General features: G+C 48.7%; 1 protein-coding gene across 1 annotated transcript; it reads right to left on the minus strand.

The window, feature by feature from the left end:
• Positions 1-1698: 1698 nt before the first annotated feature.
• EEF1G (eukaryotic translation elongation factor 1 gamma) lies at positions 1699-21696 on the minus strand. Its single transcript, XM_060254010.1, has 10 exons — positions 21481-21696; positions 20173-20331; positions 17937-18000; positions 17146-17288; positions 15662-15805; positions 14901-15030; positions 11609-11801; positions 5697-5869; positions 5484-5608; positions 1699-2004 (listed from the first exon to the last, which is right to left on the minus strand). Exons 1-10 carry the CDS (start codon positions 21493-21495, stop codon positions 1846-1848), a joined length of 1305 nt encoding a protein of 434 aa, XP_060109993.1. The 5' UTR covers positions 21496-21696; the 3' UTR covers positions 1699-1845.
• Positions 21697-23341: the final 1645 nt, after the last annotated feature.

Raw genomic sequence — 23341 nt, forward strand, 5'->3', positions numbered from 1 at the left:
AGGGAAGCGAGATGACTTGCACAAACAGCAAAGTGGACGATGAACCTAAGAGCAGCCCTGCTGGATCAGACCACTGGTCCATCTGGTCTAGCATCCTGTCTCACACAGTGGCCAACTGGTTCCTGGTCGACCAACAGGGCATGGAGGCCCAGGTCTTCCCCAGATGTTGCCTCCTGGCTTTGGAATTCAGAGACTTAGTGCCTCTGAATATGGAGGTTCCCCTCAGTCACCATGGCTGGTAGCCACCGATAAGACTTCTCCCTCTGGGAATCGATCTAATCCCACATCTAATCTGTGGCAAAATCCCACATTTTAATCTGCGTCAAGCACACGGAAGTGTACAACCAATACATTCTGCATGATTGTTGTGCCAACGTGCAGTATTGTCCTGGGGCTTGGAAAGCGGGGTATGCAGTCCCTTAACTGTACTGTTAACCTCGATAGGACTGTCAGAAGTCCAAAGCCGCAGGCCTAAATCAATACCGAAGGTGCGGTTTTTCTTCTGTTTGTCCTCAACCTTGGCCCTTGCCACACTTAGCGCTGATAAGCACACCTGTTTCCTAGGCTGCCTTGCTACTGAGTCAAGACAACCCCACTGCAAGGAGGCATCCCTGGACACTCCCAAAGAGCTGGGCTGGGGCTCAGAAACCGGCCTGGCAGCTTGGTAACGGGCTACCCCTTACTCACTTTCAGCCCAGTCAACAAAGGTCTGCCGAGTCTGGTTCAATACCTGCACGAACTGGCAATCAACCATGTGCGACCTATCCCTTTGTGAAGGGCTCAGGCCTGAGTAATCTTGGGAGACAGTAGGCCAGGGGTGGCCAAACTGCGGCTTGGTAGCCATGTGGCTCTTTCACATTGTGTGGCTCCTGAAGCTCCCACCACGTCAGCTGGCTTGGAGCACGCATTTTAAGTTGCTTTCTTTCCACCCCCCATGTATTTGTTTTCCTTCCTTCCTGAGGCTCTCAAAGATCTGATGTTTACTCTTAGTGGCTTACAGTGAGCAAGTTTGGCCAGCCCTGTACTAGGCCCTCATGGTTAGACTTGTGATGGGGGGGGGGGGCTGGAGCGAAACTGCTTATAAGGCTGTCCCGGTGCCCCTGGTCTTTGGTGGAACACACTCAGATGGGGGAATAAGCCCTGGTTTGTGAATCAGCGATCTAGGATACCTCATGCCGGACTCAACTGGTCTCACGGCTCAGAACTGCCTTATCTGAGCACCACCAGCTCTATAGGTCCCAGGCAGAGAAACACTGCTCTCTGCATTTGCCACCCCCACAAAGATCCTTCAAGCCAGGGGCCCCCAATGTGGTGAACATGGGCACCATGCCTATTCTGCTACTACCTGATGTGTTGAGAAAGCAGGTGGGGCTTTCGTCCAGCAAAGTTTCTGATTGGCTGTGCAGTTTTTTAAAATGCTGCTGCTTTGGTAGCAATGACCACCGCAGTCCAAGGAACTTCACTTTATCATTGAAGGTGAGCTGTGACAGCTATTTTGTGGCTGGCTCTGACTCCCGTGGGAGCCGTTTCATAGCTGTGACAGTATCCCCAAAAGTGCCTGCAGGCTCCCAACGGGTGGGGACCCCTGTGGATACCCAACCACCAACATGGTTGCTTCAGCAAGCATACAAATTGTGCCCAGAGGATAACCTGCACGCCCACCCTCCCCTCCGCCATGAAGCAGACCGACACACATGCTACTAGCACACTTGGGTTTTTAATACACGTGTCGTGGAACATCACGCCGTCTCTCCCTTCTTGCGATGTTTTGGCCACTGGCGGCTCCGGGGGGCTCCTTGTCCTTCATTAGGTCCGTGTTTTGGGAACAGTACTCCTGCCTTCACCTTACTTGAAGATCTTGCCCTGGCAAAAGGCCTTGCCGACGTGCTTGAACTCCCCCTCCCACAGGAAGTATTCCTTCACCAGGGTCTTGCACTCCTCGCTCTCTGGGTCCAGCTTCCGCCAAGTATAGGATTCGTAGTCCACCTGCCAGTCGGGGCTCAGCTGGGGAAAATGGGAAGGCAAGTCAGCACAATGCAGAGGGGAGAAGGGGCATAAGCCAGATGAACTCACGAGGCTTGGATGGGCTATGTTAATACCAAAACTAAAACCCCTTTCACTAATGCAGGGTGTCAATTGTGCAGCCCGAGTGCCAGATCAGGCCCCCAGAGGGCTCCTATCAGGTCCGTGTGCAACTCACTGTCATCAGCTTCCTTCTCCCTCTCTTGCTTCCTTCTGTATCACGGTTTGTTTTGCCAGGCTTGCTGAATCGCACAGGAGCTACAGAGCAAAGCCTGCATTTTCTCCACTGGCTGACCAGCACATGAAGCAACTTGCGTACAAAAGCTCACAATGCCCAGTCATTTCATGTTTTCCCTTGGATCTTAGGCTCAAAGCACTGACCATCAGAGTGCTAACATAAATGAGACCTTGTTGGGCCGGGCCATGTTTGGTTGGGCCGAGCCATGTCGGGCTGGGCAATGTGTGTACCTATTTAAGATTAGGTAGCAGAGATATAAATTTTATAAAGAACACAGACCAACCCAAATATATATTTTTAAAGAACTTAAAACATGCTTGAAACATCAGCACTCATTGGTTTTAAAGATGCTTTCTTTGTATTTCTCCCATGGGATCCAAGGATTTGGACAAAGGAAGCTCTGGCTCTTTCCTTCCTTCCTCAGGGGACTGAGGGGGGAGCCTCAGCCAATAGGAGAGAGGCTTGGCTAAGTAGCTCTGCTGTGCAACTGAGCAAGCCTTGCAAAGCAAGCTGTATTGCAGAAGGAAGCAAGATATAGGGGAAAGGAAGCAGATGACAGCCAATTGCTCGGGGGGCTGATAGGAGCTCTCTGGGGGCCTGATTCTGCCCCCAAACTGCATGTTTGACACTCCTGGCTTATATCACTGCTACCTGGCATTACATTTTACGACACACATGGCCCGGCCCGACAAGGTCTCATTTATGTCAGATCCGGCCCTCATGAGTTTTGACACTCCTGCACTAATGGGATGGAAGTAGGGCCAGAACAGCTCTCGGCTCCTGTTTACTGCAAGGCTCAGAGCAGTCTTTGTGAGCTAGATCACGCTTAACACAGACACGGCTTATTTGGCAGCTCCCCGCTGCTCTCCTGGGGCTACTAATCCTTCTTCCAACTACGGCTGGAATACCCAGCTGTGCCCTTTCCTGGAAAGAAGCAACCCAACAGCAGCTACTCTTGCTCCAAACGCGAGGCCAGGCTATTGTAACGTGCTCTAGGCAGGGCTGCCTTGGAAGGCCTCGCAGCAGCTACAGCTGGTCCAAAACACCACCCCCACGAGGATGTTGACAAGGAGGTGCCGCCGTGATCGTATTACCCCCGAGTCGCAAAAGCTACGCTGGTCCCCAGCTTGATCCTGGGCGCAAGTCAAAGTGTTTGTACTGGACACGAAAGGCCCTAAAATGTTCTGGGTATTGGATATCCAGGCAACCTTTTCACCCTGCGGGAACTTGTTTAATCACTCCCGAGGACCTTCTCTGGGTACCCCTCCCCCCCCCCCAGTGACAGAAGGGAAGCAGGTAGTGGACAGCGCCTTTTTAGCAGAAATGCTCTTCTTCGGGAGGTTCACCTGCGTTCCTTGCAGGTGTTCTGTTGTGCTTTTGCTCCACTCTCGACTCTGGATCAGCCTGTGAGTTGATTTTCACCTGCTGTTTTTGAGAGTGTTTTGCTGCCTGCTTTAACTAGTTCTGATCTTAAATAAATTTTGGAATTTATTTGGAAAAGGGAGTGTCAGGTTTCTGTAAGAACCCTTCCACGCGTCTCACCCCAGTGACTATCACGTTTCCTTAAAATAAATCCTCACATAGCACGTGCACCAGTAAGGCTCTGCACCGTTCCCGCTCTGGAGTGGCTCCAATGTGCTAGCGCCACTCACTGGTGGCGCAACTGAAAAGCCATCACTGTGTGTGATTGTCTTTGTCAAAACAGAGACACACCCCTTCAAAATACCTGCAAGTGCATGCCCTGAATTAATCCTACCAGCAATATATGAGGTGCTTCACAGCCCATTCAATAGGAACAAATTCTACTTTGGTTTCAGTGAGCTCAGGGATACATCAGGTCTGGCGCATGTCAGAGAATACCTGATGTGGTGCTAGTAGAAAAAAGCAAGAGTCCAGCAGCACCTTGAAGATTAACTTGGGGCAGGGGATGAGCTTTCGTGAGCAGTGACTCGCGAAAGCTTCTACCGTGCCCGAAATGTTAAGGCTTTAAGGTGATGCTGGACTCTTGCTCTTTTCTACTGCTACAGGTAGACTAACATGACTACCCATCTTGATGTAGTACCAGTGAGCCTGACTGGAAATGTGGCTAGAGGTGGAATTCCAGCAGGAGTTCCGTTTGCATATTAGGCCACACACCCCTGATGTAGCCAAGTCTCCAAGAGTCTTGTCTTGGAGAAAAAAGAGCCTTGTAAGCTCTTGGAAGATTGGCTACATCAGGGGTGTGTGGCCTAATATGCAAAGGAGCTCCTGCGTGAATTCCACTCCTGAATGTACGCAACTAACCGCAAAAATGAAATAATAAAACTCCTAGGATTAAAATTGTTATACGCATAAAACTAAGCAAAAAACCCCAAAAACCATTCTGCAATGTCCAGAGCTAGAACCTGAAATCCTACAGACCCACTCACCCAATGTTTTCCCCTAGTGAAGCGTGGAGGACGGGGAGGAGACTGGATCTATACCTTGCCCTTCAATCGGAGTCTCAGAGTGGCTTACAATCTCCCTTCCCCCCAACAGATACCCTATGAGCAGTGTTCCCTCTTAGCTGAGTTAGTATGAGCTAGCTCACAATTTTTTGGCCTCCGACACACATTTTTTTACTTAGCTCAGGAGAAACGACCCCAGAGCAAACTAATTTATGCAGTAGCTCACAACTTTAATATAAGTAGCTCACAAAGCAGAATTTTTGCTCACAAGACTCCACAGCTTAGAGGAAGTATTGCCTATGAGGCAGGTGGACAGAGCTCTGAGAAACTGCTAGTGAGAGAACTTGCGACTGACCTGAGGTCACACCAGCAGCTGCATGTGAAGGTGTAGGGAATCAAACCTGGTTCTCCCAGATCAGTCTGTGCTCTTAACCAACCCGGCTCTTTTGAGAAAGAAGAGCAGGTTTTTATACTCTGCTTTTCTCCACCCTAAGGTAGGCGGGGCTGAGAGTTATGAGAGAATGGTGATTGGCTCAAGGTCACCCAGCAGGCTTTATACGGAGGAGGAATGGGGAATCAAACCCAGGTCTCCAGATTAGGGTCTGCCCCTCTTAACCACTACACCCAGGGAGCCTTCCTCTGATGTAAGCAGTTCAGCTTCTCACACCAGAGAGAAATACTGCCACTGGCAGAACAAGATGCATGAATTCCACCCTGTTTCCACCCAGGACTACTACCGATTCCAGCACAAAGCACCCTTACTTTTGGGGCAAGTCCACCTAAGGCCCCCCACTCACCGGAAAGGCAAGCTCCTGCCCACGGAAGACCCAGATGCCCGAAATGCTGCTATCGTTGTTGGTGCCAAAAAGGATGACAGAAGCAAAGGCGTTCTTGCGCAGCTTATCCAGACGCTGGAACATGCCTGCGGGAGGAGGGGGAGGGAAAGAAGTGACTCTCTGGGCACCGGCACCCCAAAGCAGGGAAAGGGAACAGGCCAGGCACTTCCCTACCTGTGATTAGATTGCAGCTCATGAACGTCTGCGCCAGCTCCTCGGGGAAGCGATACTCGGCGTACCAAATGGACCAGCCCTCCTTGTCAAAATGCTCCCAGAAGTGAGGCAGGGCCACCGTGAGGGTGTCTTCATTGGAGTACTTGCGCTTGAACTCGTCCATGACGAAGGGGCTAGGACAAGAGATGTCGGTCAGACTTGGCGCATGAAAAGGGAGCCCGCGTCTCTCGAGCATGACCTGGGCTACCTGTGACCAGCGTTCCTTCTAAGCTGTATAAGCTAGCTCACAGTTCTTTAGCCTCTGGCTCAGGAAAAATGGCCTCAGAGCATGCTAATGCATGCAGTAGCTCACTATTTTAATGCTAGTAGCTCACAAAGTAGATTTTTTGCTCACAAGACTCCACAGTTTAGAGGGAGGATTGCCTGTGACCTACCCTGCCAAGCCCCACAGTCTTATGTTGACCCACACAACCCCTGCTACTGCTCTCACATGGCCCAAGCATGCACCAGGAAAAAAAGGGAGAGAGAGGGAAAAAAGGCGGTCAACGAAAGCAGCAGGAAAGTAGAATAGGAGGCCACGGGGAGAGCTGGCCAGCCTCACGGTTGTTCACTGGAGATGGCCTAGCAAGTATTCTCCTCCCTCCTTTCTGGGGGCTTAAGGGAGGAGGATGATGATGATGATACTGGAATGTGTTCCAGTACTCTGCAATCCCTCAGGGATCTAGAGGAAGGGCTCCGATGGAGCAAACAAACACCCAGCCCATTCACAGGGTTCACACTCATGGCTAATGCGAGTTTAGCCAGCTGAAAAATAGAGCTTCCGCGAAAGCAGAGGTCAAGACGGATAAAGAAAACCTTAAGCAGTCTTAACAACTCAAAATAGAGAGCAGTATTGATCAAGCCAGGTAAAAAACAGGTGGGCATTTCCCACTTTCTACTACTGTCAGAAAACATACCAGAAGAAGAGCTCATTTTGCTAACAGCAGCAGGGTCCTAATGTGTCCAGCTTTCATTGAATCATATTGGAAGGACCTCCAGGGTCATCTAGTCCAACCCCCTGCACAATGCAGGAAATTTGCAAACATTTCCCAGTTAAGTGTGTGGACTCTTATCTGGGAGAATTGGGTTTGATTCCCCACTCCTCCACTTGCAGCTGTTGGAATGGCCTTGGGTCAGCCATAGCTCTGGCAGAGTTGTCCTTGAAAGGGCAGCTTCTGTGAAAGCTCTGTTAGCTCCACCCACCTCACAGGGTCTCTGTTGTGTGGGAAGAAGGTAAAGGAGATTGTATGCCACTCTGAGACTCCGATTCAGAGAGAAGGGCGGGGTATAAATCTACGGTCTTCTTCTCCCCCCCCCCCACCACATGGCCCTTGCTCCAGGCCCAGAAGATGGCAAAAAAACCTCCAGGACCCCCAGCCAAACTGGTCTGGAGAAAAATGCTTCCTGTCTCCAAGTTCTGTGTCGTTTTTTGAAAAATACCTTCCTCAAGGAGGGGAGTTCAGAAGACGTGCATCTTCTACCCAGGGGTGGGGAAGGAGGCAGGAGTATGAACCTGGGTACCCCCAAAAGAGACTGAAGGATTCCGTACAAGAAGCAAGGAGGCCTCAGTCACAGGGTAGCCAGGCAGCAAGAGATCAGTATCCCCACAGCATACAAGGCTAGGTCAACTCCATGGAATTCCACCCTGCTAAACCTTGTTTCTGCACACAGGGTTCTGCTGCAGTTGCTTTCATTCTGCCTCGCTGGAGCCCACAATAATTTCACTAACTTTGCTTTGCCAGGCAAGGTTAGGACATTGGCCACGGGCCGCCCACAGTTCTGGCACAAAAGATCCCTCTGGTGGCAAGCAAGAGCTGATCTGGCCCATGCTCACAGCTCAGCAGGGAAGAAGAGGGGAGGAGAGGGCCCAGCCGGGCTGAAATGGAGCACAAAGTCTGTCCAGGGCATGTGGCAGGGTGTGGGAGAAAGTCCGGATTGCGCCACCAAGCAACGTCCATCTCCTGCCCTCTGGTGGCAACTCAGCGAACCAACACTTGTGCATAACTATTTTAGACTGGGAAGACTTTTTTAAAAAAAAGTTGTCAGGCCACAGCCAGGGTATGGGGACCCCTGAAAGCAGGGGACTCACAAAAGTGGCTTGCCAGTGCCTGCCTCTACGTTGTGACCCTGTAATCCCTTGGTGGTCCCCCATCCCAGTACTAACCAGGGCTGACCCTGCTTAGCTTCCGAGATGTGACAAGATCAGGCTAGCCTGAGCTATCTGGGAAAGGCAGGACATACTTTAAAAAGTAAAGGTAGTCTCCTGGGCAAGCACCAGTTGTTTCCTCCTCTGGGGTGACGTTGCATCAAGACATTTTCACAGCAGACTTTTTTACAGGGTGGTTTGCCATTGCCTTCCCCAGTCATCTACACTTTCCCCCCCAGCAAGCTGGATACTCATTTTACCGACCTCGGAAGGATGGAAGGCTGAGTCAACCTGGAGCCGGCTACCTGAACCCAGCTTCCGCTGGGATCGAACACAAGTCATGAGCAGAGCTTGGACTGCAGTGCTGCAGCTTTACCATTCTGCGCTACGGGGCTCTTAAGGGCATCCTTGGAAAGCTGCAAATATGTCCCCCCCCTCAAGTCCCACTCTGCAGGCACTCCTCACTCTGTTTTCAAAAGCATCAAGGCATAGTGTGTCTCAGTGACGACCCTGGTTTTTAAAACCGCTCTGGGAAATACTGGTCACCTCTCGGCAGTAAGTGGTTTGGTCTGGATGCAAGGGTTCCAGATTCAGATCTCGGCATCTCCAGTCGCAGGCTTCTTAGGAAGCGGGTGATGGAGGAAGCCCTTCTCTGCCCAAGACATCAACATTGTTCGTGGCAGGCCAACTAGACTGGAGGGCAGCTTCCCTACTCCTGATTCTAGATCTCAGCCGCAAGGGAGAGCTGGGGATGCTTCCTGGGGGTCCTCTGCGTTCAAGCTGGGCAATGAGCCCAACAAGCCTGGCTGGTGCCCTGTCTGATGTGAGCGTGGGCCCCAGAACACAGTCAAGGAACCCCTTGGAAGACAACAGAGAGGGTGTGGGGTGCCCTTCAGCTCTTTGTAATGGTGGGGGGCCGTGAAGACCTCACAAATAAGGTAGTTTAAGAGGGTAGCCTTGTTAGAGTCCAGTAGCTCTTGGTCTCTAAAGTGCTCTTGGACTCTAACTGCTCAAAGGGAAAGAGAAAGTTAAAATTGCCCTCCTAACGGATGCATCTTCTATGTCCAAGACTCCCTTCCACCCACCCATTCAGCTTGCAAGAGGCAAGCCCCAGGACATTTTAAGTGTTCCAGTGGGAAGAGAGACTGGCTTCTAAGAATTCACCTCCACAGGACAAGCATCTATTGAGCCCAGCCTCTATGCTTAAGAGAAGGCCTTTTTGGCCTTGGCCCAAGCCTGGTGGAATCGGCTCTCTGTAGAAATCTGGGCTCTCGCTGAATTACTACCTCTTCTCAGGGCCTGCAAAACGGAGCTATTCTGCCAGGCCTTCGGTTGAAGCAACGGACATCCTACTCCATTGACAGGCCTCCATGCTATGACACCATCTCTCGTTAATGCTGGTCACAGACCTTAGCGCGTTGCAAATGTAATAACTATGCCACCATCTACAATTTCGTTTATAACTCGCGTATTGCTTGAGATACTGCTATTTTATTTGTTTTTAACTGTATAATTTAAAGCGTTATTTTAAAATAATGTTATCCTCCCTGTGCTCATTCTTGGGAAAGGGTGGAATACAAATTGTCTAAACAAACAAACAAACAAGAGGATCACTGCTCACTGCTTTCTGAAGGTAGGACGCCTGCTGGATCACACTAAAAAAACCTCATCTAGCCCAGCCTCCTGTTTCCTTTCCACAATGGCCAGACAGATGCTGCCAGCATTCCCAGAAGGGCAGGGCTCACTTCTAGACATATCTCTTTCTGCAACTCTGCCCGCTCCCCCAGTGAAGCACCCACCCTGTCTGTCCAAACCATGGCCTGATCGCAGCCACCGCCTTGCATTAGCAAGCATCTCCCACCAATACTGCCACCAGAAAATTTAGAAATAGCCGAGTCATGGAACGGAGACTGCCTTCTGAAGCAGAGGGCAAGTGGGTGATGCTCAGCTTGGGGCTCCACTTCTCATTCTGGGCCACAGAGTTCCCACTTACAGAGAGCATGCAGGCCATGCCTGGTGGAATCTGAGGACAGAACAGAGGCTGAAACACGCTACAGCCAATTATTGCCCTGTCTCTAATCTGCCCTTCCTAGGCAAAGAGACTGAGACAGCAATGGCAGACTAACTCCAGGTCTTTTTGGATAACTCATCTGCCCTTGGGGCTCTTTAGCTTGGAGAAACGTCGACTGCGGGGTGACATGATAGAAGTTTACAAGATTATGCACGGGATGGAGAAAGTGGAGAAAGAAGTACTTTTCTCCCTTTCTCACAATACAAGAACTCGTGGGTATTCGATGAAATTGCTGAGCAGTAGGGTTAGAATGGATAAAAGGAGGTACTTCTTCACCCAAAGGGTGATTAACATGTGGAATTCACTGCCACAGGAGGTGGTGGCAGCTACAAGCACAGACAGCTTCAAGAGGGGGTTAGATAAAAATATGGAGCAGAGGTCCATCAGTGGCTATTAGCCACAGTGTGTGTGTGTGTATATATATATATATATATATGTGTGTGTGTGTGTGTGTGTGTGTGTGTGTGTATATATATATAATTTTTTTGGCCACTGTGCGACACAGAGTGTTGGACTGGATGGGCCATTGGCCTGATCCAACATGGCTTCTCTTATGTTCTTATGCCCTAGATCTTTTTCAGGCTGGTTTCCGACCAGGCTATGGGACAGAGACTGCTCTGCTGGCTTTAGCTGGTGACCTCCGTCTAAGTGTAGAAAAAGGTCAGGCCTCCCTATTGCTTCTACTGGATTTATTTGCTGTCTTGACACAGTGAACCATGCCATATTGTTGAGGCCCTTGAAGGCAGAAAGCATCCGGTGTGGTGCACTAGACTAGTTCAAATCATTCCTCACAGACCAGATCCAAAGAATTGCCACTGGAGACCAGTTATCAGTGTGGAACCTCTCCTGTGGGGTCCCACAAGGCACAATCCGATCCTGCCTGCTGCGATTTAACGGCTAAGAGTGAACAAACCAAAACGAAATCCTGGAAATACAGAAGCAATGCTGGTTGGGAAGGCACAGGTCTTGAAAAGATCTTATTCTCTTCACTTTTGATAGGGTTCACCTGCCCCTTGCCAATTCAGTGAACAGCCTTTAAGGTTATACTGGACCAAACATTCTTGCTGGAGAAGCCAGTTAATGCAGAGGGAGGGACTTTCTTCCATTTCAGCTGAGCTTGAAAGCTGACCCCTTACCTTGATATGGCTGATCTGGCCACCTGAATCCTTGCCACTGAGACTAGACGGTACAGCAGTCTCCCCTCAAAATCAATTTGGAAACTCCAGCTGGTGTAGAATGCCACAGCTAAGTTATTATCAGGAGTTAGAGGAAGCACTTACTCCCTTTCTGCAGTCACTCCACTGGCTGCCCATCGATTATGTTTGTTTTAAGTGCTATCAAATACTTTCTGATTATGGAGAGTATGTCTATCGGTGGCTAGTAGCCTTGGTGACTGAAGGGAACCTCGATGTTCAAAGGCAATCAACCACTGAGCCAAAAGGCAACATCAGGGGAAGGTCTTGACTGCTATGCCCTCCAGAAGAGCCGGTTGGCCACTGTGTGTGACAGGATGCTGGACTAGACAGATCACTGGACTGAGCCAACAGCGCTTTTATGTTCTTACAAGTGCACAAAAATCCAGCCATCATCTGCTAAGCTGAAACCCTATCACAGGCTTCTGATCATCTGCAATGCCTCTCCACTCCCGGGTCTTACCTCTTGGAGAGGTGAGCAAAGGGGTCTTTGGATTTGGGCTCAGCTGCCAAGGCCTGCTCACACTCATCCATCTCTTCCTCGGGCTCAGGTGCCGGTTTCTTCTCTTCTTTCTTCTCTGTCTTCTTCTCTTCTTTCGGCTGCTTCTCCTTCTTGGGTGTTTCCTTTTTGGGCTGATTCTCGGCAAACTTCTTAGCTGCAAGACAGGAGAGCAAATAAGCAGGGCTGCAACTATGACGACAGATTCAGGTGGGCAGCCCGCATTGTTTTGAGGCAACAGAACAAATGCTGAGTCCAGTGGTACCTTTAAGAGCAACAAAGTTTTAGCTTTCACACATGAAAGCTTATTCCCAGAATAAAGCTTTGTTGGCTTTGAGTGCCACTGGATCCAAACTTTGTTCTAGGGCCACAACCGCAAGGCAGAGCCCTTGCTTTGCAATCTGAAGGGTCCCGGGTTCATCCCGTGGTTAGATTGCAGGAAAGACCCCTGATGGCTACTCTTGGAGAACCACCAGTCAGAGCAAGGTATCTAACTCAGGATAAGGCTTGTATGATCCAACAGTGCGACTTAACCATGGCCAAGTGTACAGCTCCAGGAGAGCCAGTTTGATATAGTGGTTAAGTGTGCGGACTCTTATCTGGGAGAACCGGGTTTGATTCCCCACTCCTCCACTTGCACCTGCTAGCATGGCCTTGCGTCAGCCATAGCTCTGGCAGAGGTTGTCCTTGAAAGGGCAGCTGCTGTGAGAGCCCTCTCCAGCCCCACCCACCTCACAGGGTGTCTGTTGTGGGGGAGGAAGGTAAAGGAGATTGTGAGCCGCTCTGAGACTCTTCAGAGTGGAGGGTGGGATATAAATCCAATATCATCATCTTCTTCTTCTACACTTTACTTCAGAGGTGGGCGGGGTTCAGAACACATTTCACAATGCTGGAAAGCTGCCAAAATCACTCCTGGAATTTCTACACTTTTATCTTGCTTCTCAACAAAATACACTTGAGATGGCTTATAAAACATCACCATACAAATTAATATTGTAACCACTACTATGAACATTTAAAGAACGCATGTAAAATTTCAAAAAACTGCACAAACCCCTTGCAACACAATAGCACCCGACACCATAATTTTCATAAATCACTGTGAGAGCAATGCATCTAAAACAATGGGGCAAATAAAAACTGTCTGATACCTAACCTATCAGTTTTGGCACCAGGAAATCTCTTCTGTAGAGTGCTCCACAATTTTGGGGCCACACCTGAGAAGGCCCTGATTACCTGCCACCTCTGGCGCAAAAGCAGAGGCAGTGAGAGCAGGGCCTTTGAAGGAGACCTTCCTAACCCCACACCATGCAATCTGATAGGCATGAACCAGCTTGAGAGCAGGCTAGAAACCAATGCAGCTTTTTTCAGACTGGCAAGAAAAGACTGCTTTAACTTGTGCATTTGTCAAATTTTCTATTGTCCTTGGAATGAACAGAAGCTTCTGGAGTCCTCAAAGACAGTCCCACAAAGTGTATTGAGGCAGGCTAACCTGGAGACAACCAATTCATGGATAACTGTGGCCAGATCCTGCCTTGTGGAGACAGACAGCAGCTGGCAAGACAGCCGAAGCCAGTTCCTGCCTGCATGCTGCAGAGGTGTTTTGTGCTTCCATCTGAAGCCCTGGATCTAACAGCATCCCCAAGCTGGAAGCCTTCAGGGGAACCGCAACCCTGTCTAGAAGTTTCCTGCAACCCAGGAATCTGAAGGGCCTGGTTATCTGTTGACAGCACATCAGCTGTAGCTGTCTCAAGAAACTATGGATAGAATCTACATCTGTATACAGGTTCTCCTTCCCTGGAAATTTTTAAACAGAGGCTAGATGGCCATCTGACAGCCATGCTGATCCTGTGAATTTAGGGGGAGGTATGTGTGAATTTCCTGCATTGTGCAGGGGGTCCCTACCAACTCTATAATTCTATGGAATACCATGCTGTACATTTAAGGAATGGGTCCACAAGTCATTCTGAGCTGGCAGATACCTTTGGAAGTCCGACACAGCCTGTCAGGTGCAGTCACAATATAAGAAGTCTGCAAATATATATATACCCTGCCCTTCTCTCTGAATCAGAGACTCAGAGCGGCCTACAATCTCCTTTATCTTCTCCCCCCACAACAGACACCCTGTGAGGTGGATGGGGCTGGAGAGGGCTCTCACAGCAGCTGCCCTTTCAAGGACAACTCCTGTGAGAGCTATGGCTAACCCAAGGCCATTCCAGCAGCTGCAAGTGGAGGAGTGAAGAATCAAACCTGGTTCTCCCAGATAAGGCTCCACACTTAATCACTACACCAAACTGGCTCTCAGTTTAGCAGCTACAGGAGGTGCAGCAAGCCACAAAAATGTTTGCCATAGTTTTATTTCAGCCACAGTATGGAAGATTTTTGTGCTGTGGTTGCAGCTGCTTGCCAAAGCAACATTTACATAAAATCTGCACAGCCAATCAAATCTCCAGTGGCCAATCAGAAGCCTTGCTGGGCAAAAGCCCCACCTGGCCTTACCCACTCTCTAAAACACTTTGTAGGTGCCGGCAAAGGTGTCAGAGGCGTCACGGCACCCATAGGCACCGTGCTGGGGACCCTGATCTAACTTGTAACAAGCTACGCAAATCTCTTCTTTATTTCAAACACACTGAGTCAGGACTCCTTTCCATTAAACCCTGCACTGGTGGAAAAGGCATATTCTGCAAGAACAGGACTCCACCCATTAGAGGAATGGAATTGTAGGATCCAATCCAATACTTTTACTTGGGGTAGACACATAAAAAGTTCATGGCTGCTAGGCTGTCTTCCAGCAAAAGGGGAGGAAAAGTGCAGGAACAGTTTCTGACAGAAGAAAATTTTATGTTGGAATGGAAGGAAAAATTTAATTCCTACGGTCTTAACCAGCGGGTGAGTGGCTTTTTTAAGACATGAAGAAAATGTGCTGATTCATAACATCCCCAATAGACTAGGTGAATTTGTCAGAGGATTCAGAAAGCATTTCAAGAATGTGTTACAAGATAGCTCAGTGTGACCATGGACAGTGAGTAGAAGACAACTAGGAGCAAAGAGGGCACAACCCCACCTTTTGCTGCTGAAGATACTTTGACATTTTCCAACCTGCCTCATTTTTAAAGAAAACTAGAAGGCAGAGTTCGGAAGACACCCCACCTTCCTCTCATTCACTTATAAACAAATGGCAACAGACCCCACAGATCTGAGAAAGGACAGGGGCAATCAAACACCTCATTTGTTTGACCATCACAGCTGCCCTTACCATCAAATTGTGCCATCTTCTCACACAGCTTCACCTCTCCCAGGACAGCCTTGAACTGTGGCTGGTTTATGCAGGTCACGAACCAACGGTTGACGTTTCCATAAGACTGGCGGAAAGAGGGCTCCAAAACCTGAGTACGAAGAGAACCAGGTAGTTCTTGAGCAAAAGCTGGGAGTCTCAGCACAAGCCTCCTTGCTTTGACTGGGATGTCTGACACACCCAGGTGTAGGTTCTTGCGCCTGCAACTAACTCGATGCTCTTCCTTCATGACTAGTAAAAACAGATTATCCAGCATGTAGAATATGGAAGGAGAAATTTTTGCAACTTCTTTGGACTGCTGGATGCGAATTTTCAACAGCATCCATGTAAGTTTGGGATCTTCTGTCCACCCACCCCCATTTGGAAAACAAGATGTCTTGCGCAGTAGAGCTAAGAATCTGTTCTACCGTCTCCAGGCAGCTCTGGCAGTCACCCAAGCGAAGTGGGAAGATGCAATCATAGCTTGGGAAAGATGCCATTTCCCTGCTCTCTCAGCAGTGAGCTCTTCCCCATCAAAAACCCAGGACCATGGAGCAAATGATCGATTCAGCTCCTTCAGTCCTGGCCACCGAGAGAAGCAGACTGCACCGACTCCTATTTGCCAGAGATGGTGAACAAGTCCCACCTGGCCCATTCCCCTTGCCTAAGAAAGGTGAACAGCGTTTAAGACCCAGAATGCATGAACCTATGCCGTCCTCCTCAGCCGGCCAGTAGGGACCCACCTGCTTGTAAAGCCAGAGAAGAGTGCAGACAACTGTGATGTCAGCCAGTGTGACCCGCTCGCCCACCAAGAATGTCCTGGTTTTCAGATGAGAGTCAAGGATGCTCAGAATCCTCTTCACTTCCTCCTTGGCATATTCCGTGGCCTGGAAAGGAGGGGGGGGGGAGAGGAGGGAGACACATGCACATTATTTAGGGAGGAACTTCCACAGCAGGGGAAGCTGTGTTGGTTTGCTGTGACAACTCAAATTCTTGCAACGCCTTAGACTTAAAATGAACGTTTCACAATACATCTGTCAGCCAAAAGACCTGTATGACTTTAAGGCCGTACATTACTACCACATCCACTCTGGTACCCAGTTCATAAAAAACAGAGGTTGTTTTGTGCTATGTTTTTGATTCAATGTTGAGGACTCATCTTTTAGGTGAATTCCCAGCTAGAATGGGGAAACAAAGAAACCTCTTATTGCAGCCTTAGTTCTGACCTTAGTTCAGAAGAGGAAACAGCAATCTACTCTGTCACTAATGCAACTGTTAGATAAAGTCTGGTAGATGTGGTCAATGAATAAGGTTATAATTTTTATGTGTGGATGCAGAAATTATGGTTAGCTTTGATACTTTTGATAAATTCTATTGGATCCTGTTTGTTTGTGTTTAAGCTCGAGAGTATGAATAGTTTCAAGTATGTCTTGTCTAGCCTGTTGATTCCCTTTTTTACAGGCCGCATTGAGATACACTTCCCTCGAATAACGGCTTTCATAGCGTCCCACACAATTTTTGTTAAAACACCACGAGGAATTGATTCTGAAGTAATTTTGGATTTCAGAATCGATTTCTTGACTTGCCTCTTGATTAAATAAAAGTGCTTTGTTCAGAGACAATAATCTTGTGTTTGGTTTTTGTATAGGAGGACTTAATGAGCATTCTACCCAGGCATGGTCCGAGAGCGTTCTAAGGCCAATGTCAGCTTGTAAAATACTTGAAATAAGATAACTGAAATCAAAAAATAATCTATTCTCGTGAAGATGTTATACACATTATGCAGCCTCCAGATATGTTAGCTTTGATACTTGTATGGATATTTGGTCCCAGTGAGTGAAATATTGGAATTGCCACAATATGTTGTGAAATGTAAATAGATATTAGAGCGTGTTTAGAGACCGATAATCTTTTCCTACCCGAATGTGAAGATTGTGAAACATTTTAAAAAAAATCTACACTGGATTTAGGAAACTGTTTGATAAATGCCCCACCCCGCTGCATGCGGCCAAAGCATCTCACACTGGATGGGGCCCATAACTCCGCAAGAGCATTTGCTGTGCATGTGCAGGATCCTGCATTAAAGCCCCAGCACCTACGGCAGCGGGGCTGGCAAGGAATTTCTGGCCCACATCACTGTGGAGCAGCTACCAGTCAGAATAGGGAACGCTGCATTCGATGGGCCACTGGGCTCCCTATAAGACTGTTTTGGAAATTCACAGCTCACCTGCTTGTTATAATGCATGATGCCCAATGTGGGGAAAACCCAAGTACTGGCAGGGGGCACGATGTCGCTGTCGGCAAAGCTCACCCACTGGATGATCTGGGCAGCCGCTTCCTTGTTGATTCCTCGCAGCTCATCGTTGCTGACTAGAAGGGGGGAAGCAGCCAGTTATCTTGGGGAGGGGGCCACCAACAAGGTTAAGTTGAGAGGGTTCCCCCCACCCCTCGCCCAACTATTATTCACCTATGTGAACCAGAACAAGACATGGGGCGTCTTAAGAGGGGAGAGGTCAAGGCAAGAGCAGAATCTGGCTTTGATAGCTTATCCTTAGGTGTCGAGTTCCTTGTCTTATTTAAAGCAACTGCCGGCCAAGTCACAGGGACAGTTGCCAGCCAGTGTTCCCTCTAAGCTCAGTTAGTGTGAGCTAGCTCACAGGTTTTTAGCCTCTGGCTCACACATTTTTGCCTTAGCTCAGGAAGGATGAGCCCAGAGCACAATAATTTATGCAGTAGCTCACAACTTTAATGCCCGTGGCTCACAACTTTAATACCAGTAGCTCACCAAGTAGAATTTTTGCTCACAAGACTCTGCAGCTTAGAGGAAACATTGGTGCCAGCTCTCCTCAGACTTGGCCTTTTACTGCACACCCAAAATTTCCAGCCCCCACCCCCACTGGCAGCTAATTCCAACCTGTGCGCAATTTCACAAGCAGTTTGCTTGGCACCAATCTAGGACTTTGGACAATTCAACTGCCCCTTCTTGCAAAGAGAGGAGACAAAAGCAACTGGAGTTACCATAATGTGCAATGGCGTTGCTCTCAAACACGCAGAAGCCATCATCCCCTTCGAAGGCTGGAACCTGCAGAAAAACACGGCAAAAACCTGCTGGTGAAAACATGGCTTCACCGAATGCCCACTGGGTCAACCAGCCAGGCCTGCTGGAACCAAGCTGGAAGTCTACATCTATTAATATGGCAGAAATGAAAACCACAATACTCCAGACACTTAATTCAGGAAGAGCCCTACCACTATTTTCTAGCAAAAGTGTTAACGGGCTCCATGGATTAGCTTCAAGTGCTTCAGAAATACCTCCAACTGTGAACTACACTGGAAGCCACAGAAATTAGGGGAATCACCTTTTTAACTGAATCTTTTCTGCCACCCCAATCCATCATCATATGGCAAGCTATACATTTAAGTGCACAAATGTTTTCAACAAGAAATTTCCAAGACATAGACAGCATCTTAAAGCCTCATTAGACGTGTCTCTTAAGCGGACACAACACAGAGGCAAGAGACAAACCTATGAGCCAGGAGAGCCCCAGTCTGAAATGTCATCTTCACCAGAAATCACCATCATTAGAGGAAGACTCAGTTTTTATACCCTGCTTTTCTCTACTTTAAGGTGTCTCAAAGCAGCTTACAATTGCCTCCCCTTCCTCTCTTCACCACTGGCACCTTGTGAGGTAGGCAGAGCTAAGAGAGTACAGAGAGAACTGTGGCTAGTCCAAGGTCACCCAGCAGGCTCCACTCATGTGAAACAGTGAGGAATCAAACCTCATTTTCCAGATTAAAGTCCACTGCTCTTAACCAGGGCACCATGCTGGCTCTCACTTGGCCCTTAGGTTAGGCCATCTACAATACAGATAAAAATCATGTAAAGGAGCCATACTGGATCCGAGGGTCCGTCCAGTCGAGCACATTGCTTCCCACAGTGAGCGACCAGAGGTCCTCAAGAAACCCAGACACAGCACAAAAGGCAAGAGCCCTCCTCTGCTACTGCCCTGGCCTCTTTGCAGCAACTGTTCTTCACAGGTATATTGCCTCTGAATATGAAGGTTCCATTTAGCCATCACTCCTTCCTGCGGCTGGCTCCTGAGAACATCACAAATATAGCCAGTGCATGAATAACGTAGAGGATTCTATGTATTTCATGTACTACATAGACAGCTTCAAGAGGGGATTGGATAAACATATGGAGAAGAGGTCCCTCAGCGGCTATTAGCCACAGCGTATTGCTGAAACTGAGTCTGCGGCAGTGATGCTCTGTATTTTTGGTGCTGGGGGGCGCACAGTGGGAGGGCTTCTAGTAGTCCTGGCCCCACTGGTGGACCTCCTGATGGCACTTGGGTTTTTTGGCCATGGTGTGACACAGAGTGTTGGACTGGATGGGCCATTGGCCTGATCCGACATGGTTTTTCTTATGTTCTTATCCAGGTACACTGATAAATATGGCTTTGCAAACTAACCCAAAGTCATTGTGATGAGGACCAAGCAGACTCCTTGAAAACAGAATACTGACAGCAGATGAGAATTAGTTGAAGGGAGGGAAGAAGAAGCCTGTCCAAGCTCTGAGAGCTTCTTGAATTGAGGGGGATGGGTTCACCAAACTGTCAGACCCCACTCTCAAATCTAAAAGCCGTGAATCTGTCCTAGTTTGAACTAGGATAAAATACGCAAAGCACTATAAAGCAGTAAAATTCAGACATCTATACCCCCTTTTTTCACCAAAGGAGAGTCAAAGCCGTTTACATAGTTTTCCTCTCCTCCATGTTGTCTTCACAACAATCCTGTGAGGCAGGTGAGTCTGAAAGAGTGACTGGACCAAAGACACCCATTGTGCTTCTACGGCAAAGTGGAGATTCAGACTGAGGTCTCCCTGATCCTAAGCCACTGCTACTCTAAATGCTAGGAAACACTATGTAAGCAATAAGCATCATTGGGCAGTGCTCCAAGTGGGCCCACATCTATGGAACTGATCAGATGTGGGTTAGCAAGGCTTTAGAGATGTTACAGCTCCAGGATGCTTCTAGCCTGCTCACCAGGCCTGAAGGTGTTTGACAGTGTGGGTGCTAACCAATGCCCTAAAGCCCATTCAGCCACCACTGCCTCCCAACCAGCTTCTGCCAAGGTCACCCTGGCACTCTGACACAGAGCTCCAATTTCACCAGCTCACAGAAGCTCAAACAGATGCAGTGAGACAGGCAAGCACCTGGCGGCGGGTAACCCAGGCACGCTTTCTGTGACTCACCTTCCCGACAGGGAATTTGTTCAAGAATTCAGGAGCCTTGTTTGTTTGCCCGAAGTGGAACTGAGGTGGGGCCGAGAGGACCTTGATCTTGACACCACTGTACTGAGCAGCGATGAGGGCTTTGAATGCCCGCCAATTCTCAGGGTAGGTGTAGAGAGTCTGCAAAGAGAAGGAGACAGTGTGAGAACCCTGACTTAGCCTCCCTTAAGCTAAGGAAAACTTGCTTTTGTAAGTAGACTGTCTCCCTTTGTACCCAGGGCTGAGAATGCCAAATGAAAATAAATGTAAACGTATAAGTCTGTCTCTTCCATAGTGGACACTCCCCCACCAGCCACTGCAACACTGACATATTGCAGGAGCCTCCCATCCTAATGCTCTTGTCATCAAACAGAATCCAAGCAACCTCATTCATAGGCACGCCTTCCACCAAAACTCTATTATATCCACTTTCTTAGTGCACTTGTGTGCATTAAAGTTGCACTATTTTAATTTCCCCCAACAAAGAGATCCACAATCATATCTGACTAGGAATCCACCAAACCAGCTGCCTTGCCTGAAAGAGCCCCGTTAATGGCTCCAGCAAACCCCATCATACCGTTGTGTTCTCTCAAGAGGAACAAGTTCCTTCCAATGCATCCATTTAAACACTTCCAAGACTACCAGGCCACATCCCTAGACCTCAAGTCTTATCTAATGCAGCACTCTTGTCTCCAACAGCTGCAAGCCACACCTCTAGGGTCCCAAATATAAGGCGTGAAAGCCAAAGTCATGCCTTGTTTGTACCCACCTGGTCTACAGAGGTAGACTGCCTCTGCAAACAGAAGCTCTACTCCTCAATTAAGTACCACCCCAAACAGTGACAGCCCCAGGAAAGTTCCTTCTCTTAAAGCAGCTCTGTTTAAACTCCTAGTAAAGAAGGACTCTAAGCGTATAAACCTGTTAGAACACAGAGGGTTCATTGTGAACCCCAAACCATCCTGTGAGCCCCCGAGTATATCGGTTTTCCCCGGAGAGTTAGAAGACCAACAATTCCCTCTCCCCATACATACACCCACCACCACACTAATATAATTTCACCCAAATACCAGGGAAGGGAACTGGTGACTCAATATTCCCACCTGGGCCCTCAGCCTCCTCTGTCCCACCCCGTCTACCCGCAACCCAAACGCCTTCCTCCGCTAAAATCTACTCTAAACGAAAGGCCGGAGCCCTCTTCTCGAGATACCCCACTCCCAGAGCCCAGCCACAACCTCCAAGACCAGATGGAAACGGATTGCCAACGGTTCTCAGTGGCAAACACAGGCTCACCCCGGCCGCCGCCATCTTAGCAAGGAGAGGAAAAGAAGGAGCGTCGTGAGAGGCTGCCGTAAAGCGAGCTGCGGCACAACTGGCCAGGAGGACGCGACATTCCTGGAGAGCCCCTCCCCGGTCCTCCAGTACGTCACTAGAGAGGCGGAGCCTTGATGTCAAAGAATATGGTAGGGCGCGCGGGAGAGGGGAGAAATTGTTCAGCGCATGCGTAAAAGGGACAATGGGAACTGTGCGCGAGCGTTTAAAGGGACTGCTCCTTACAAGGGGGCGGGGTGGAGGAGAGAATGGAATTGCTGTGGAATTCTGCAACTTGATTCCTGCCTTGTTCGGATATTTTATTTTATTAATGGGATTTATACCCCACCCATCCGATTCAGGTAGGGTAGCCGTGTTGGTGTTTGAGTCCAGTAGCGCCTATAAGACCAACAAAGCTTTATTCAGGGTATAAGCTTTCATGTGCATGCACCCTTCTTCAGAGAAATACGGATACTGAAGAAGGGTGCATGCACACGAAAGCCTATACCGTGGATAAAAAACTTTGTTGGTCTTTAAGCTCCCATTGGACTCAAACACGGGGAGCAATCTAAACTGTCTTGCTAGGATGTGTGTGACATTTGCAGGCTTTTTTCTAGCAGGAGCTCTTCTGCATATTAGGCCACACCCCCTGATGTAGCCAATCTTCCTGGAGCTTACAGTAGGCCCTATACGAAGAGCCCTGTAAGCTCTTGGAGGATTGGCTACATCAGGGGGCGTGGCCTAATATGCAGAGGAGCTCCTGCTAGAAAAAGAGCTACACTTTTAGGCTTGCAGATCCAGGGGCCAAGATCTCCAGAAATTACTATTGATGTCCAGACCTGTGGGACTATGAGGAGCATATTGCAAAAAACATAAAGACCAACAATAAAAATTTCTTTAAATATATTAGAAGCAGGAAACCAGCCAGGGAGGCAGTGGGGCCCTTGGATGACCAAGGGGTAAAAGGATTACTGAAGGAGGATAGGGAAATGGCTGAGAAGCTGAATGCATTTTTTGCCTCCGTCTTCACTGTGGAAGATGAGAAGTGTTTGCCTGCTCCAGAACCACTTATTTTGGAAGGGGTGTTGAAAGACCTGAGTCAGATTGAGGTGACAAGAGAGGAGGTCCTACAACTGATAGACGAATTAAAACTAATAAGTCACCAGGTCTGGATGGCATACATCCAAGAGTTCTGAAAGAACTCAAAGTTGAACTTGTGGCTCTTCTGACAAAAATATGTAATCTTTCATTGAAATCTGCCTCCGTTCCTAAGGACTGGAAGGTAGCAAATGTCACCCCCATCTTTAAAAAGGGTTCCAGAGGAGATCCAGGAAATTACAGGCCGGTCAGTCTAACTTCAATACCGGGAAAGTTGGTAGAAACCATTATCAAGGACAGAATGAGTAGGCACATTGATGAACACGGGTTATTGAGGAAGACTCAGTATGGGTTCTGTAAGGGAAGATCTTGCCTCACTAACCTGCTACATCTTTGAGGGGGTGAACAAACATGTGGACAAAGGAGACCCAATAGATGTTGTTTACCTTGACTTCCAGAAAGCTTTTGATAAAGTTCTGTTGGAGCAAGAATCTACATAAACCCAGTCTGACAGCCACAGTATGACAGCTGGTGATCTAGCTGCCAGGCTAGGTCACAGTGACCTGATCAGCAGACCGGCTTGAGCCGGCAGAAGCCAAGTGATGCAATCTGCTGAGTCAGCATGGCCAGGATTGGCTGCTTGGACTATATATGATCTGTGTGTGCATCACACAGGTCTCTCCCTGTGAGATGGTGGTTAGGCGAAGCACTTTGTCCGTGGAGGTGATATTGTATAGACTGCACA

Source organism: Heteronotia binoei, chromosome 1 (assembly GCF_032191835.1).
Source record: "Heteronotia binoei isolate CCM8104 ecotype False Entrance Well chromosome 1, APGP_CSIRO_Hbin_v1, whole genome shotgun sequence".
Lineage (NCBI taxonomy): Eukaryota > Metazoa > Chordata > Lepidosauria > Squamata > Gekkonidae > Heteronotia > Heteronotia binoei.

What these genes read in the sequence shown, in the direction of transcription:
- EEF1G (XM_060254010.1), bottom strand. An exon ending in CAACGCCATTGCACATTATG is followed by an intron (nt 17,289 to 17,936) that starts GTAACTCCAGTT and finishes CCCCCCTTCTAG; the next exon opens with TCAGCAACGATGAGCTGCGA. An exon ending in TTCTCTGGCTTTACAAGCAG is followed by an intron (nt 15,031 to 15,661) that starts GTGGGTCCCTAC and finishes CTTCGTACTCAG; the next exon opens with GTTTTGGAGCCCTCTTTCCG.